We start from the raw sequence: 18,275 nt of genomic DNA, 5'->3' as shown, positions 1-18,275 counted from the left end.
AGCCATGTGGGCTCAGAGGCTAGTATGAGAGCACAAACTGTCAACACAGTAGCCTACAACACAGAGAGTGCTCTCTCAGCAGTCAGCACAGACACGACTAGACGCCTGTATGACAGATAGACTCACAGCGCTGGATGGGGAGACTTTTCACTTGGATTACATAAATTGACATAATAACGCCATAACGTGGGTAACACACGCACAATAACTAACGCCGTTATGGAATGGGGAAATGTAAAGCGTTAGGTTACAAGTTACTGCAAAAAGTAGTTTCGTTAGGTAACGTAACGTGATGTAAGGGCGTTAGTTACAACACTGTTAACAATAAAGAGAATTTAAATACATTTGATTTGATTACTTGTGCAAGTACTGTAATTGGCTGCGTATGTCAGTGGTGTCGCTCGGCCAATCAGGGCCCAAGAACAGCGATCAGCTGGGTATGTACTGTATGTCTTTAAAATGGTGACTTTCACATTCACAATTCACAACTTACTAACCCAGTCTACCCTGCAACCTAAATACCCCTCCCCACCCCATAAATACATCCGCAAACCACATACAATAGCACATACTGTAAGTCATATATGCTTTCATATTTCCATCTCACGTCTTATCTTCTATCTATCCATAAATGCACCACGTCTCTGTATGTACGGCTGTAATGCACGTAACTGGAGAACCGGTTCGCCCCGCCGACTTCAAATTCGACACACGTGTTCCACCACCACAGGGAGTGCAGTGCCCGGTGTCGAGTCGGTCCAGAACTGCCACAAAAGGCCTCTGCCCGGGCTCTGGACACGGCCCCTGCCCAGGGTCCATATATGGAGCTGGCCTGTTCTGACATCACAACACTCCATATATGCCTTACACAGAACTCCATATATGGGCCACAGACAGATGGGTGGAACGGGTACTCTGACACGGGTACAACAGGCATTGTATAGCCGGGTGGGTCCTGGATCTCCAACTTCCATCGTTACCGACTCAGTGCTCTACAGCCGGGCACCGGTCTAGTATTTTATAATCTCAAATGCCTATAGGTTACCAGTCTGGAGATCCAGATCCTACACTGTTACAATTTCTACTACTTTTTGAGTTTTTTCGTAAATGAATGCCCTACTTTATCTGTGCCAGGCGTGACGCTCATTGCGTGCACGCGCTAATAGGGCCACCCCAGACAAAAAAACCTGGACACGCCACTCCACTGTCCAGTAAAATAAAATGGTATTACTTCTACTGTTTTGTATTTACTCTTTGGCGGGGATACCTCGCTGCTCCAGTTGTCCTCTAATCCCTGTTTGCACACAGTACTTCTAAAGCCTCATTCATACCTTGCCAGAAGTTGATCTGTGAGCTTGTAGGTCGATTATTTCATTGAGCGGCACCGCCGTGTGACAAAGTGTGAACGCGGCTATAGGCTTAACTCATTGCATGCTTTAGTGCTCCTTCATTCCGTCATATTTTCCATCTCTGTATCCAGTGATGGAGTTATTAGGCTACTTAAAAGTAGTAAAGTACCAATACTGCAATATAGAAGTAGTCTGTTACACTTAAAAGTCCGGAATTCAAAATGCACTCGAGTAAAAGTACAAAAGTATTGGCATCAATATGTAGTTAAACTACGAAAAATGAAATACCCATTATGCAGAATGTCCCGTTTCAAGTTTTCAAATGTATATTAATCTTTTGAATATATAGCTAGCAGATCTACAAGCACACAATGCTTCGCAATTGGCTATTTTCAAATGGTCGAAATGTACGGTATATAAAGGCTGTGTATATAAAGTGATTAATGTATGTATGTTTTGTAATAATAATAAAAGAAAAAGAAAAATTTTCAAATAAAGTAAAAATACAATATTTGGATCCGAGATGTAGTGGAGTAGAAGTAAATACATTGGAAATACTCGAGTAAAGTACAATTGTACTTAAGTACAGTACTTAAGTAAATGTTTTAGTTACACCACTGTCTGTATCTGCCCCCCCCCCCCCCCCCCCCACACACACCCTTCTCTCTGTGTGTCCGTCAGTTGTCATGCCAGGTTTTAATCACAGTCCTTAATGGATTCACAGTAATTACAGCTCAGCAGTGTTTTCCATGAGCAGAAATGCATTATGGGTCGTCGTCCCCCCCCCTTTTCTTCTGGTGCCATGTCACATGAGACAGAGAGAGAGAAAGAGGAAAGAAAGAGGACGGAGGGGATGAAATAAATAACGAGAGCTGCTCGTCTAAAGATTTAAAAACAACAGACCGTGAGGGAGATTCTGAAGAAAGTCAGAGCAAAAAGCCAACAAAGAGCCATTGCGATGCGATGCCATCTTTAGCTTGAAAACCCATTATTTTTGGCTAGCAACACTGTTGTGCGATGAAGCATAAATTAGACTTGAGAGAGAGAGAGAGAGACAGACAGACAGACAGTATATACTGTACAGTGTGACCTCATCTAGTGTCCCTGTGGGCTGTTAGATCTGGTTTCAGAATCACATGAATACATCTGTCCTTGCATAACAGAGCCTCTCAGTGTTCCAAGGCCCTGTGCACATGTGTGTGTGCGTGCGTGGATCAGTGTGGAGTGCAGTGAAGTTAAACATGTGGCTCAGTGTCATGCAGGTCTCTTCATAGTACAATGAATGTGACCATAAGAGCCAGAGCTGCATGCTGTGCACAGCAGACAGCAGGGGCCCGGCCCCACCCACCATGCCAGACTGACCAATACACTCAGCCAAATCCCAAATCCAGCCTGAATCAGATCTGCGCCACGTCCAGATTGGAAGCCGATTTGTTTAAATAACCCAATTAATCAATTAATTATTTAATTAATTAATTAACAGCGGCGACTCCTCCTAGTGGACATTCCTGCTGTCATTCGTCATTCATTTGTCATTCGTTCGTGGAGGGTAAACTACACATGAATTTGCGAAATCCGACTTGAGACACGTTCAGAGGTGGTTTCAGATCTGATTCAAATCAGATTTCTAAAGATGCATGTCAGTCTAAAGAACGCAGTAACGTGATCTATAACCACCACCAACCAGTCGAAGTGTCCAAAACGTGACCTGAGCACCCCTGATATCATTACAGGCCGCGAGAATTGCATCTTGATTTGTTAAAGCGGTGGGTGTAAGGTGTAATGAAAATAAAACAATAGTTTAGCATGTGCGCTACGGTGTAGACGGCGAGCTGAGATGTCCATTCTCCACTGTTATCATGCATACAGTACATGTATTTGTTTTTGTTGGTGTCGCATTTGCTGAATGTAATCAACTGGCGCCTAAGTGGTTACCACTGTAACCAAAGCAGATATGACGACACAGGGCGGCTTTGATGGCATTTTGTTCTAGGACCCCGATATAAAAGTAACGGTTTTGGACAGCAATGGTTGTATGTACATACTAACAAGATACAAGTTTACCACCGGGCAGCTGTAAATGCACAAAAGCACCCCCTCGGCAAATATATGACACACATTGGACGTCTTGATGAAAGCAGAGATACCAGCAACCCTTTCAGCTGGCCCGTATGACTCCAGGCTGGTGCACGCACGCACGCACACACACACACACACACACACACACACACACACACACACACACACACACACACACACACAGTGCCGGCTAATTGGCAGTCATGATGCTTCTCTTTATTAGCATGTTCTTCTCCGGGTTATTGCTGTGGGGGTGAGGGGAGGGGAGGGGGCTGTTTGTTTGCTAATGCATTTTTCAGTGTGCATGGAGAAGAGAGCTGGAGCCCGCCAATCAAAATGAAGTGTGTGTGTGTGTGTGTGTGTGTGTGTGTGTGTGTGTGTGTGTGTGTGTGTGTGTGTGTGTGTGTGTGTGTGTGTGTGTGTGTGTGTGTGTGTGTGTGTGTGTGCGTGTGTGCGTGTGGTTATGTCTGATTTATACTTAGTTGTATGCCATTGTGTGCACCAAAGAAAGCCGATCTACAAGCCTGTGGATGGGCTATTTTGGATCGCCATTTTAAACTGTTGATGCTCACACAAATATAGTAATACAAAGTGTGTGTGTGTGTGTGTGTGTGTGTGTGTGTGTGTGTGTGTGTGTGTGTGTGTGTGTGTGTGTGTGTGTGTGTGTGTGTGTGTGTGTGTGTGTGTGCGTGCGTGCGTGCGTGTGCGTGGTGCAGGGCACGTATGGTATGCAAGAGAGACACTTTAGAGACTGCCGCCTCAGCAGTGAGTCAGGGAGCATGCCGGTTCATTACCCATGGGGCCTTGCAAGCGCCCGGTTCCAGAACCGACCCAGGGCAGAAACCCAAATCTACCGCTGCCACACAAACTCCTCAAAGCACACACAACCCCTGTCAAAAATGACCTTCCAGTCGCAAGTACAGAGCACTAGAATGTGTGCAAACACAGATGGAAAACTCATCTAAAACACACACACGCATAGGCCTATGCGTGGTCGTGCAAACATGTTTCCAGTGGCATAATCATCGATGGGGAATCCAAGCTACTGCAGGCTTTCTATTCCTGAAAAGTTGCAATGTGATAATGGAGAGCCATCGCTCTCACTGTAATACAAATCTAAATATGTGTGCTGGTGCTGGTATAATAAAAAAAGAAATATATATATATATATATATATATTTTTTTTTAAAGAAATCTGCCTATAACGATGATGTCACTGGAAGACAGGTTTCTGAACTGCCCTCAGCCCTCCTACCAGTAAGACGCGCAAACGCGGGAAGCGAACGCAGCTCGTACATATTTGTTTTTTTTTAAGTTAAGTTATTACTTAGCCATAACCATATAAGGAGTCCCCAAAGCAGCTATACGTCCAAATATGGAGTGTGTTGCATCAATCACAGACAAATCACTCAGCTCCATATATGGGCACAAAGGGGGGACACATGGACACACGGACAGACAGACAGACATGATCTGCTAGGTCTCATAGTAAGTGCTCACTGTGTTCGCAATGAGAAACACAATTGTGCTATTTTATCATGAAGATAGGTTGAAAAGTGGTGAAGTGGTCCTTTAATTAATTATTCCAAAACCACCAGTGTTTTGGAAACCTAGCATGTGGAAACAAATCCAGAACAGTGTGAAATACGTTTGACGGCATTGTTCCCTTACACTATAGTTCTGGCAGTGGAGCCATACATACGCTCTGGCCTGGCCGCCCAGAGAGATGCGCTGCTCTTCGTCTCGTTTGACACTTTGTTTTCCTGTGTCGCCCATCATTTCCTGCATGCGTTTCATTATGCTTTCCACTGTCAGGGGAAACACTGACCTACCTGGCTGGGAACCAACTGTGTGTGTGTTGCATTGTGATTGGCTGAGACGGTTGCCATGTGGTGCATCATGTCACATGGGCCGGACTGCTTCCGCCAGGTACAGAGCTCAAAATTCTTCTCCACGTCATTACAGTGTTTTTGTCGCGGCTGACGTACCAATCACCAAATCCTTTTTGTCGTGGCTGAAGCACGCAAGTCCTTTGTGCAGAATTAACCGGCATTAACGCCTGTGCCAGACGAGTTACGTGGATGACAGACTTACACACATATACGTAAATATGCGCAGAGACTTGGTGTATACATGGTGAGACATTTATAGATACTAGAGCGGTGCCCGTGGGGCCTCTACAGCGGTGCCCGTTGGGCACTGGTATGTGTCCCTTTTATGTTCTTTGTCAGGCATGCCCAAATATGGAGTCTATGCAGACATCATTCTGATGTCCGAAGTTCCGAACAGGCCAGCTCCATGTATATGAACACTGGTCAGAGCCCGGGCAGAGGCCTTTTTGGGGTGGTTCTGGACCGACTAGGCATGGGGCACTGCACCCGCTGTGATGGGGTGGAGCACGTGTGCCGAATTTGAGGTCGGTGGGGCGAACGGTTCTCGAGTTATGTGAATTACAGACATACACACAGTCACACAGACTTGGTGCATTTATAGTCAGATTATTATTATTTATTCATTCGTTTTTTATATTATAAATAAAATTAATGCATTAAATTGTTTTGACCATTTTTAGGAGGTGTTTTTTTGTTTTTTAAACTGAAAATACGTCTTATATTATTTTGGTTATTCACGATTCAGCCATCTCACAGGTCTCAGATTCATATAAATACTTGGGTATCTAACAACTCACTAACTTGGAATTCATGTGGACAGCTTAGCCTCTGTGGCAGTCTGTTGACTACATGGTTCATGGTGTTTGTTGACTCCCCCAAAAATGTTCTAGCAGTCTTGGAAAGCCTTGTCATAATTAATTAATAATTAGCCTGCAGAGGGGAGCATCAGCTCGGCCAATTTTAAACTCTGTCGCACTGAGAGATTACCAAACCAGACTGTGATGCCAGATCTGAGCAGGCTACGCTGGACAAGCTAAAAAGAAGAAAAAAAAATATATACTCTCTTTTAACTTGAGTAAAAGTATCAATAGGCCTACTGCAATGTAGAAATACTATATAATAAAAGCCCGGAATTAAAAATGTACCAAAGTATTGGTACCAAAAGTAAAAGTCACTCGTTGTGCAGAATGTCCCAGGGCCATTTCACAAGTTCCAAAGTTGGAAATAGCCGAACTATAAGCTCACAATGCGACGCATTGTGAGCTTGTAGATCTGCCATTTTCAATTGGCCGAAATATATAGTGCTGAAGTGGTTTGATGTGTTTTGTAATAATAATCAAATTCTATAAAGTAAGCTGAAATAAGTTTTCAAATAATTGGAGTGGGGTAAAAGTACAATATTTTCCCGGAACTACTGCCCTCTGGTATGAGGGCAGTAGTTTAACTATTATTGCTTTATTATTATTATTACTTACTATAAAGCAATAATAACCTATATTATCTAGTTTGACTCAAGCACTGGACTTGGGTTCTTTATCCAACACTGTTGCAGAGATGTGAAGCAGCACTTTGTCACTGGCTAGCTGCACCTCCGTCACCACCTGCATGCAGCCGCTATAGCTACGTACCGTTAATCTGTATTTTCTACTCCTCTCGTGTTGAATGTCGCATCTCAGAGAACCTCGCAGTGGCATGTACGCACACTCGCACAGACAGCAGTAGTACAGATACAGATACATTCCCTACCTCTCTCTTCATGTTTGTGCTAAATACTCTCGTTGGGAGCTCTCTCTAGGTAGCCGGCGTGTTTTTCGCATGTCACACTTTACTTGAATACGTTACAATTTTCTTTCTTCTACTTTCTTCAGCTGATGTCTACAAAAGGAACCACATGGACCTTTAGGTCTGTAAACTAAAATGGGCATCTTCTGTTTTGTACACAATGCTAATAATAGATAAATCAATAAAAAATTATTAAAATCAAAGTTTGAGAACCACTGGCCTTAATGTTTTCTACTGACTATACTGTCTTGCTCAGAGACACACAGACTGGGGTCAGGGGGGTGAACCAGGGATCATCTGATTCTCAGACGGCCTCTTCCCACTGGCAAGGAGACAATATTATAGACTTGACTGAGTCATATTTGATTCAAAACATTGTATGGAACCGGCTCACATACAACAGTGATTGCTGGTCTATTGCTGATAAAAATGACAACATCCACTCTGCATGCCGGCCTGCCTGCCTGTGTTTTCAGAGTAAGATTGCAACAGTCCTTAAACAACAACCTCTTATCTTTTACATCAGATGCAAACGTGACTTGAAGCTGTGATACAAATCCTTTATTGAATGTTTTTGGCTCAATCTACTATGATTTGGGTGTGCTCTCCAGACTAATTAGAGAGATTATTAGCAACAACACACAAACATATGAGGGTATTAATGTTCTACTAAGTAGATCATTAAAACCTTTGTCTTTGTATATTCTACTTATAACCGCTTAAAGCTGACCAGGGTTCCCCAGAGCTCTATGCTATAGTCCCTCTACACCAAATCTTTGCAGAAAATGGCCGATCTACAAGTTACGATCGAGCTTGTATATCAGCTATTTCTGTGGAATATTCTCATTGTAGATCTTCTACTTACGAAAAAACAGCACAAATCTTTTCTTATGGGACCCAAATCCTTTCAGACGGTGTTCTGCAGCCAACCAGAACCACTGATTTAGTAAATCGGCAGATTTTTAAAAAATGGGACAAAGAATGAAGGAGCATAAAAGGCAGACGATAGAAGGTGAGCAGAGGAGTCCCTGCAGGCTGATCTTTGATCATTAATCATTAATATGAGGAACAGCTTGTTGTTCAAGGACAGTCCCTTTTTATGGGTTAGTCCCCATGGACCAATAAAGCAGCGCTTCTCAAACTTTTAATTTCAAGGTACTTTGTACATTATTATTCCACGCCATCCCGATATAACACTGAGTGTACAAATGGTGACGGGTTCACATGCACACTCTCAGAGTTACAGAGCTGCAAGGGTTCCTAACTATCAATACGGACCCCCCTCAAGGACCCCTGGGGGTCCCCCAGATTCCATTTTGAGAACTACTTGACTTAACCCATTAAAATCTAATTATTTTAGAATTAGCGTTGGCAATTCGAAAACAGCAGATACAAGCAGAACAAAAGTTGAATAATGTGTTGTGGAAAGTATTTGAAAATCTAAATCTAATTTTTCATTTTTTTTAAACAAATCTTTTCTGGGGTTCCTGGCACAAAATGTTTTCAAATGGTGGTCATATACAGTTAATCAATTTGGGGGTCCTTAAAACAAAAAGGTTTCTACTGATTTAGAAGGCATGCTTGAATAATGTAGAATCAGTCTCAGGTCTTAATGGGTTTACGTTCAAAGTTTGATAAACTTATAGCGGTGTCACAAGGAGCTTTTGCCCAAGTGAAGAATGTATATTTTTAATATGGATGTGCTTTTTTTGTTGCATTCAAGTATTAAGTATATGAGTGTGCTCAAATACTACTAAAGTACTTTTTCCACCCGGCTTGCCGGGGCTTGTTATCACAGGCAGACAGTAATCACGAAAGGAGAATAAAAAGTAGAATAGAAATAAAATAACTTTTTATTGGACAAGTCACTTCACCTTTTTATTTCAAACAAACATTTTTCTATTGTCAGAGTTTATCTGCGGCGAGGCGGCTGAACGTATTGGTGAGTCTCACCGTCCAATTCTAGAAACACAGAAAGACACATTTATCATTGCTGCCTCCGCTGTACGACCTGACACCTCCGCTCAAATGAAATCTTGCACTACACAGCCAGGCCTGTCAGCACCTCAACCCAATGAGCACTTGTGTTTCACCGCAGTCGCACAGAAACCCTATATCTCCATATTTCTTTTCCATAAAGTAATACCCTACTTGGTCGTACAAGAGTGTCGCACAAAGGTAGGAAAGTAGGTGACCTACAAGCTCACCATGCAGTGTGAACTTGTAGATCTGCTATTTCTTTTATTTATTTTAAGCGAATGTGTGGGTTTTATAATATAGAACCAATGAAATTTAAGTATGTTAACAATAACAAGAGCTTGTGACAAAAAAATAACAACTACATTGAAACACTTTTTTTGTTTTAGTTTTTTCCATTGGCTTTTAGACAAACCGGTACATAGTTTTCTGCCCAACAGCGGCAATTTGATAATCAGTCCCCTAACATTACATATAGGCCATAATAGGTTTTATTATTTTATTTATTTTATTGGTGATTATTCTATCGATAGACAGAGAAGTCCGTTTAACCACTTTAGCCCTATTTAATACTTTATCCTACAACAGTGTCACACAAACATAGCCGTAGAGCTTGTAGATAGGCTATTCTTATTACAATCAGAATGTTTTTTTTTTTTTTCAAACCAATAAAACTAATTCTGATTCGGATTTGTTCGATTAACTGTTGCCACCCTAGGTTATGTAGACTTCTCAAACTGTATTTTCACGTTCTGGCATGGTGCTGATGTGAAGTTGTCAGGTGGATTCGCCGTGAACCTTTTCAACCTGAGGTACCTGAGGTGCACAACTTGTCCTGAGGCAGTACTTGAAAAAATTACAGTACTGTTTCTTTAACAACTATCATTTACGTCTTGTCGACTCGGAAACGTCCCTCGCGACAACCTGGCTACAGCTTAGGGCAAACATGTCACTTCGGCTATGGGCCGGCGCAAAGCCTCATGGGTATTCACTTACACTAAGTGAGAGCTATCATCAAATATGCAACAGCTTAATCTGCAATAATGAAATGAATATTATGAATAGCGTGGTCGTTTACAAAAACACTCTGTGGTAGGGGGAAAAAAGAAAAAGTGCGGCAACCATAGCATTTAGAATGGGCTCTGGGGCCATATAAGGCTCTTCCAAATAAACACTTCACTGTAAAAACATTTCCATGAACAATTAAGCTAAACGAGCATAAAGAGGGAATAACAGTGAAGAGTTGTTAGCCAGCGATAGCACACCTTTAATCTTCTCTGCCCTTTTAGGCGTGGGCGAGTAGTAGCCTACACAGCAAAAAACCTTATGTACTGTACACAGGATTTCTACTGTGTAGAATTTTGAAAGATCCTTTGCACAATCAATAAACACACTTAATCTTCTGCCTCTGTCGACCTTGTTTTTTTTCTCCATTCAGTTATCAAGAAATCTTGACATTTGAGCGTTTTCAGCGGCATTTTGTTCGCTTTTGTTTGACACACGGCCAACATCTGTATTAACAGGAAATTCCACACGCACCTACAGTACAAGCAGACTTGTCCTACGTTTCACCAGCAGACAGAGAGAACTGTCTTTCGGTGCCACAGTCTTTTCCCTTCACAACAAAGAGTTCACTGTGCTTTTTCCTTCATCCATGTGGCTATATTATCCTTTTTATGAGGAGATGAGGGGGATGAACAAAAAGCATAATTCAAGACGACAATTATTATTTATACACAGTCAAAACTACGGGCCCCGTTCCCAGCTGCTCTGGCGCTAGACATGTTTTTTAAATAAAAACCTTAAGGAAATTATATTTTCCACGTGACATTTTTTTCTTGTGCGGCGCTGCTGTTCACATCCCTCAAGGCTGATAAGACGTCCAATTATTTGGTAATTTAGTTCAGACGAGAGCAGGAGAGAGTCTGAATGTGCTTGAGGAGAGAACAGTACAGTACTACAGTATTATTGTACACCATGGCCACCGATTAAAGCCCTTTCTATGAGGCCCTATGGGGCTAGTTCTGTATTAATATAGAGCAGTGGTTCTCAAAGTGGAGTCTGGAGACTCCCAGGGGTCCTTGGGGTCAGAAAGATTAGTTGATATAGCATAGAAACCCCTAAATTACAGTTAACCACTTTAACCATACCTACATCAGCTGTTTGAAAATAGCCAATCCACAAGCTCACACTGAGCTTCTAGGTCGGCTATTTCTTTTTTAAATCTTGGAACAAAATGTGAAAGATTTGAAAAGTTATTGAATCATTTTAACAATGCAAATCTTGTATGGAGATTTGTTGCACAAAATATTTACGGCCAAATGCATGCATTTGGTGAGTCCTTGACATGAAAAGCGGTTGAGAACCACTTCTATTGACACATCGGGGCTCAATTCCAGAATAAAGTAGATACAGCATTGTGCTTCACCAAGGCGGATTGCAATAATATTATACGGTATGTACAGCAGATATTAGGAGTCGTTGATTAGAAGGAATGGATCTCTGCAGGCATTGGATGAGGGGTTGGAGCAGTCAGAAGGTCTACTGGTCGAGGGTTTAGAGCTGGCTGAGGAACAGGGACAGCATGGATCAGCTGGGGGGGAAGAGTGGGGAGGGGTTTGGGGGGGGTCCCAAAATGCAGAGGATAGATTCAAAGAAGATCCAGACTCTGTAGGAAGAGATGTGGGGATGGATCATCTCTGCGGTATGGTACATCTACTGGTGCTGGGATCGAGGATGGCTGGAGGATCGTGGACTGGAGTGGAGTTGGAGATTCGGGGGAGAGGTGGGAAAAGACGGGGAGGCGGGGGGGGAGGGGGGGGTAGGCCAGGAGAGCAAAGGTGATGAGGTCTCACTCACGGTAGAACACATATTCTGTGTAGCTGGTCCAGATCTTGTCGTCTGTCTGCTCGTGGGCAAAGGCGCAGGTTCCCGTAGAGTTGCACGCCACCATGTGAAAGCCCGCATCCGCCAGCTTGTCGAACGCCTGCTCCAGGAAGGTGAACTTGAGATAGTAGCGGGACGTGTAGCGCTCCGGCGGCCGGTCAGGGTCTCGGCTCTCGTTCAGGGTCTCCCCGAACACCTCTTTGGCCAGGGCGGTCTTTCCGCATACCATGATGCGCGCCACGCGCCGGAATTTGGCATCGGTCTGGCTGTCGCGACCCAGGGTGTACGAGCCGCGGTAGCCGATCGTGATGAAGCCAGCGCGCTTGCCATCTGTGCTGGCAGGCGCCAGGCTGGCACAGGCGGCACCAGTCGCACCGAGGGACCCGAGGGCGCGGGTGTTGTCGACCGATGGCGAGGAGTCCTCCGTGTCGCTCTGGCAGCCCTCATCGCCCAGAGAGTTCTGTTTGCTGATTTTGGGCACCAGCTGCTTGACCAGCAACGGCAGGTTAAAGAACTCGGCCTCCCGCTGCAGACGTCCTCGCTCCGGGAAGTGGTCCGGCAGGACCAGCTGTTGGTCACGCATGTAGTCCAGGATGTACCGGAACAGGAAGCCGTCTCGGTCCACAAAGAAGCGCCCCTTCGTGTCCCGGGCCAGTCCTTTGCTGGACTTTCGGGTGAACATCTCCCCCAGCAGGGAGTCCGGCACGCTTGTGAGCGTGGAATAGCGAGTGATGTACACCTGGCCGCCGACATTAAGCTCTATAATCTCTGGGAAGGCTGCCTCCTCTGCGGCTATGCTACTATCTGGTAAAGCCATGGTGGCTTGAGTCCTTGACTCCTTGTCAAGGCTGAGGGAACTGAAAACCTTTCTTTGTCAACTCGGTAAAGGTTCGAGTTCAAATTGCACTACAGTGCCTAATTAGCCTAATATGGAGCCGGGGAAAAAAACGTTTCACACTTCAAGTCAGTGAGGTGTGTTTTTGTCAGGATAAAGCTCGAAGCTCCAGATGCACTCAGAAGAACACACTGTCACTGTAGTAAACGAAGCGTATAAAAATGCGGTGCTCTATATTTTGCGCAAAGGCAGCTTTACACACTCACACCAAGCATGTATAATAAGCCAGTGTTAAGGTGCTACGAAGCCATCTATTCTAACTAATAGCTGTTCACAACGATTAAAACATAGCGGAGAAGTTCACATTACAGAGAATGAAAACTGGTTCCATGTGGCTTCTTTACGCGTATTTAGCAGCGATAATATCCCGAAAATGAAATCCGACTTGTACTACCTGGACACGCACGGGCATTAACGGTCCACAACAACAACAAAGGCTTCTTCTTTCACTCATTTTCGCTGGGTCGTCTCGGCGCAAAAAAATGGGTCGGGTGGCCCGAGTTCAATGTTCAAGCATTTCAGGCTGAGTCCATCCATAGTTTTCGAGGAGCCAGAGGCAGAGGAGGCATGTTCCGATTTAGTGAGTGCTGCTGAGGAACATGAATAAGCCGACATGCCACTTTTCCATCATTCATTGTATCAACCAGCAGCGAGCTGCGGTTATAGCTGCCTACATGCAGCCCAACCGCCCTGTTGTGTTGTGTTCTGTTCCGTTCTGTCCTGTGAGAATGTCAGACTGTACTGAAGCTGCACCGTTTATGGAGCTCACTGTAATATTAATCTGCTTTAAAGCTAAACCACACCTACCCGCGGATGACGCGGCCTGCCTAGCTATTACAGGCCGTCCAATATAGCTCTGCAACTATAAAGTGTTTTGTTTTTTTTGTTTTTCCACGCTTTCATTTGACTCTTGATGCTCATTGCTCAACCTTTTTAATTTCAAGGGCCCCCGGCCCGTTGATAATTATTTAAATTGGACATGAACCTTAATATTATTGGGGGTTTTTTATCTCCCCAATGCAGTACTAGCCCGCCTGGCTATAATCAATACATTCAAGTGTGAATTGTATAAGATTGTTACAAACCATTGAGGGGAACCAATGGATGGACTACAGTAGCCTATTTAACTTCAATTTAACGCCTACAATGAAATTACTTTATTTGGTACATTTTTATTGGAAATCTGAACCTGGATTTATTTTTAAAAAGAGTTCAACATCAACATCAATGTTGCAAAATTGTGTGTAGAATGTGCATTTATTTTAAAATGTATTTACTTATAATAATCAGAGCGGTCTACTGTTGTATTATGGGGTAACAACGCCATCTAGTGATTAATATTTACGCACCATGGATTATTCAAGCCTGTCTATGGTGCGGAGCAGCGGAGGCTATGAACCAGTGGTGGAAAAGTAAAACTACATGTGAAAAAACAAAAATACTCCGTTACAATTGGACTGTATTATTTTTTAAACGTGTAAAAGTACAAACCATTGGCATCACAATACTTAGATCACCAATAAAGTAGTCTACTAAATTGTTTACATTTATTTTTTATAGCTGATCTACAAGCTCGAGTTTGTAGATCAGCCGAAGTATAGGCTATTAATAGTTATTACAAATATATATCTGGAAAGTATAATAATAATAAACCTGCAAAGTAACTACAGTAAACTAAAGCTGACATGCCACACCCCTCTTATGCCAATTGTTTCTTGTCACATGGCACTGCTTGTCACACCTGTGTGAACTGAGCGGTGCAACTATACATTTTTTGTTATTGTTACTGTAGGCCTAATGTACTGTGTGATATTGGCCTTAAACCAATATATCACTAATCAGTATCTGTAAAATAATATATCGGTTTTAGCAGATAAATAATTATGTTGAAAAATGAATGTAAAAAAGCCTGGAAAAGTATTTTGTGATGATGAAGGCTACAAATTATATCAGTGTGTTCTGGGAAGCTTTCAAAAGAGTCAACAAGTTGGAACATTTTAAAATAAAAACACTACATTCAAGCTGTTTATGTTGTAACATTTCAATAGGCTTAATGGTGTGTGTGTGTGTGTGTGTGTGTGTGTGTGTGTGTGTGTGTGTGTGTGTGTGTGTGTGCGTGCGTGCGTGCGTGCGTGCGTGTGCCTACTGCCTACTATACTTGACGGTTCTGGTATTCCTTGTGAGGACCAAATGTCAAGACTCAAAAGTATTATATGAGAAATAGACATTGTGGGGACCATTTTCCTCACTCCTCACAAAACAAATGATTGTTTTATGGTTAAAAAAAGATTTAGTTAAGTTAGATTTAGGGATTAGAGATATAGTTAGTATATAATATAATATAGTAAAAGAAAAATGGCATAAATTTGTGTCCTAAAATGCTTCATATATAGTAATAGCCAACCCCTCAAAGTGGCGAAAAGACTTTGACACCAACTCTATCCGTTTTAATGAACGGACCTGCCAAAGCAGCGGGGACTTACAGGTCACACTGAACCTGTCTGAGAGCAGCGGGGACGTTCTAGTTCACAGTGAGATCTGTCTGAGCCATTCACAGCTTCATCTCGACAGCCTCCGGCTCATTGTCGGCTGCTCTAATCGAACAGTGTCGTTCTGACCCAAACTACTGTGACACACAACTCCCTTACACTCCAGGTACACGTGCTGTACCTGGACCCTTAGCCTGGCATTAGGCTAAGGGTCCAGGTACAGCACGTGTACCTGGACCCTTAGCCTGGCATTAGCCAGACTGATAATGTGGATTTACATTCCTGTGTGTGTGTGTGTGTGTGTGTGTGTGTGTGTGTGTGTGTGTGTGTGTGTGTGTGTGTGTGTGTGTGTGTGTGTGTGTGTGTGTGTGTGTGTGTGTGTGTGTGTGTGTGTGTGTGTGTGTGTGTGTGTGTGTGTGTGTGCGTGCGTGCGTGCGTGCGTGCGTGTGTGTGTGTGTGTCAGTGCCATCTAGTCTCTAGATGGCACTGAGAAGACACTGAACACTGCACACACACAATGGGGCCTCTAGATTCTAGAGGCCCCATTCTGCCCGTGATTTCCCCAGTGGGGTTCCACTGGTCTCCTGTCACTGCTAGTCTTGAAGTGGCTCCATGCAGGCTATGTGGGCCCACAGCACAGGGCTCCATCTTGCGCCACACTTCCCTAAACTTATTTGCCATTTTTTACTATTTTGAAAATCATTTTAAAATAGTTCAAATAGCCGATCTATACACATTGTGAGCTTGTAGATCAGCTATTTGAACTATTTTAAAAGGTTTTTTTAAATAGTAAAAAATGGCAAATAGGTTTAGGGATAAGGGTTGGCTACATTTACTCAAGTACTGTACCTGAGCACAATTTTGTTATACAATTGCGGGGTCCTTCACACGTAAATGTTTTAGAACCACTGCTTTCATTTTAATACAATTTATGTCAAAATCTGACTATAGGCCTACTTATTCCATAGCATGTGAAGCTACAGTAATGGGGCAGGGTGCCGTTCACTGTCAGGGCGATGCAGCATAAGAGCTCCATTTATTATTCCCTTCAATGAAATATGCAACGCTAGCAAAATAGGCTCTACACTACTCTTTCTTGAGCACTAGAATGTCAGCCAAGGACAGCAAAAAGAGCTACTTTTGTACGTCCGTAAATTCAATGTTCGAATCCCAGTCCTGTGTCGGTGGCCCAGGGGTAAATAAACACTTATAAAAACCAATGGGAATAGAAAGAATTTCTAATAATAGTGTGTCAGAGGTGATGTAATTTCTGTACCAGAAGCAGGTTGGAGTCTATTAATTCCAATGGAATAGTGAGCACAGTATGTTGTATTTGTATTGTTCGTATTTATTTGTTATATGTCGAAAAAAAGGAAAATGGAATGCACACACGCAAATGTGTTTTACACAATGGCAAATAAAGGAATCTAAATCTGAATCTGAACACCAAAACAGCCTGAATCATTCTTTAGCCCCCATGGTCACTGAACTAAATATTGGACACGCTAGGTCAGTAATTTACATGCAGAGACTTCCTCCATTTTCCCTAAGTTCAAATCCAACGGTCAGGTCTCCTCAGTGGCTTGCACATGTCAGAGAGAAGCGTGTCTGTCGCTGTCGACAGCTATGTTTCCTCCTCAGCTCCTCTGACCTGTGGGGTCCCCCAGGGCTCCATCTTAGGACCAATCCTTTTCTCCCTTTAGTTTACATGTTGCCACTTGGTGCGCTTATAAATAGTTTTGAAGGTGTATCCTATCACTGTTACGCTGATGATACGCAACGTATCTCCTTTAAGCACAATGACATCAACAAACTCGATATCCTGCGTGATTGTTTAGCAACTTTAGCTGGAATAAATTACTGGATGGCACTTAACTTAATGCAAATAAAACAGAGATCTTTGTCATAGGCCGTGAAAACATCATTAACTAACGCAATCCGGCTTTCCTTGGGCCCACTGGCTTCCAACATAACAGAGATTACAAATAATCTGGGTGTCTTTTTCGATAAACACATGAACTTCGAGCCCCACATAAAGAAGGTCACCCAATCATGTTTTTATCACTTAAGGAATACAGTATATGAAAAATCAAACCAATCCTCACTTCTCAAGATCTGGAAAAAATCATTCATGCTTTTGTTTCATCCCGTCTCGACTACTGCAATGGACTCTACACTACCCTTAACTGTTCCTCTATTCATAAACTACTAGTACAGAATACAGCCGCTAGAATTCTCACCAATACAAACCGCAGAGCACACATAACACCGGTACTGGCTGAACTCCACTGGCTCCCTATCAAATCCAGAATACATTTAAAATCCTTTTAACAACCTATAAAGCACTACATGGCCTAGCCCCAGTTTATATCACAGACTTACTATTGGCAAAACCAAATGTAGGACCCAAACTCAAAACCAAGGGGGACCGGGCCTTTGCAATGGTTGCTCCCACACTGTGGAACGCCCTACCCTTATCAATTAAAAATGCTGAGTCAAGGTCTTGTTAAAAACTCACTTATTTAGGTTACATTTTATCTTGTAAACTTTTATTTTGACCATCATTGTTGTCAATTAATGTTTCTGCTTTTATTATTTGTTGTGTTTGTTCCTTTGTGCCTTGTTTTAACTTGATTGTTTATATTGTTGTTTTTACTGTAGGCCTACAGCACTTTGTTACTTTGTTTTGAAAGGTGCTTTATAAATAAAATGTACTTACCGGTAGGCTACTTACTTACTTACTTACCGGTGAATCTTACATGAATCTCCTAGGTTAAATTTAACTTCAATCTTAATGAGTGACTTTTTATGATACATTTCTGATTCTTTTATTATTTCATGCTTACTATTGACCTATTTTTACTTCCTTATTGTCTTTATCTTGGATATGCTTGCTGCCGGGCCTGCTGGCACTACACCGTACACA

The 18,275-nt window shown here is 42.8% G+C and overlaps 1 protein-coding gene across 1 annotated transcript; it reads right to left on the bottom strand.

Moving 5' to 3' along the window:
- Positions 1-8,932: 8,932 nt before the first annotated feature.
- On the bottom strand, positions 8,933-13,602 carry kctd12b (potassium channel tetramerisation domain containing 12b). Its single transcript, XM_080774452.1, has one exon. It carries the CDS (start codon positions 12,780-12,782, stop codon positions 11,931-11,933), a length of 852 nt encoding a protein of 283 aa, XP_080630578.1. The 5' UTR covers positions 12,783-13,602; the 3' UTR covers positions 8,933-11,930.
- Positions 13,603-18,275: the final 4,673 nt, after the last annotated feature.

The sequence above is a fragment of the Protomyctophum bolini genome (assembly GCF_963924005.1).
Source record: "Protomyctophum bolini genome assembly, chromosome: 10".
Lineage (NCBI taxonomy): Eukaryota > Metazoa > Chordata > Actinopteri > Myctophiformes > Myctophidae > Protomyctophum > Protomyctophum bolini.
The sequence above is the reverse complement of the archived record's forward strand: the minus strand, read 5'-3'. Positions and strand labels throughout refer to the sequence as shown.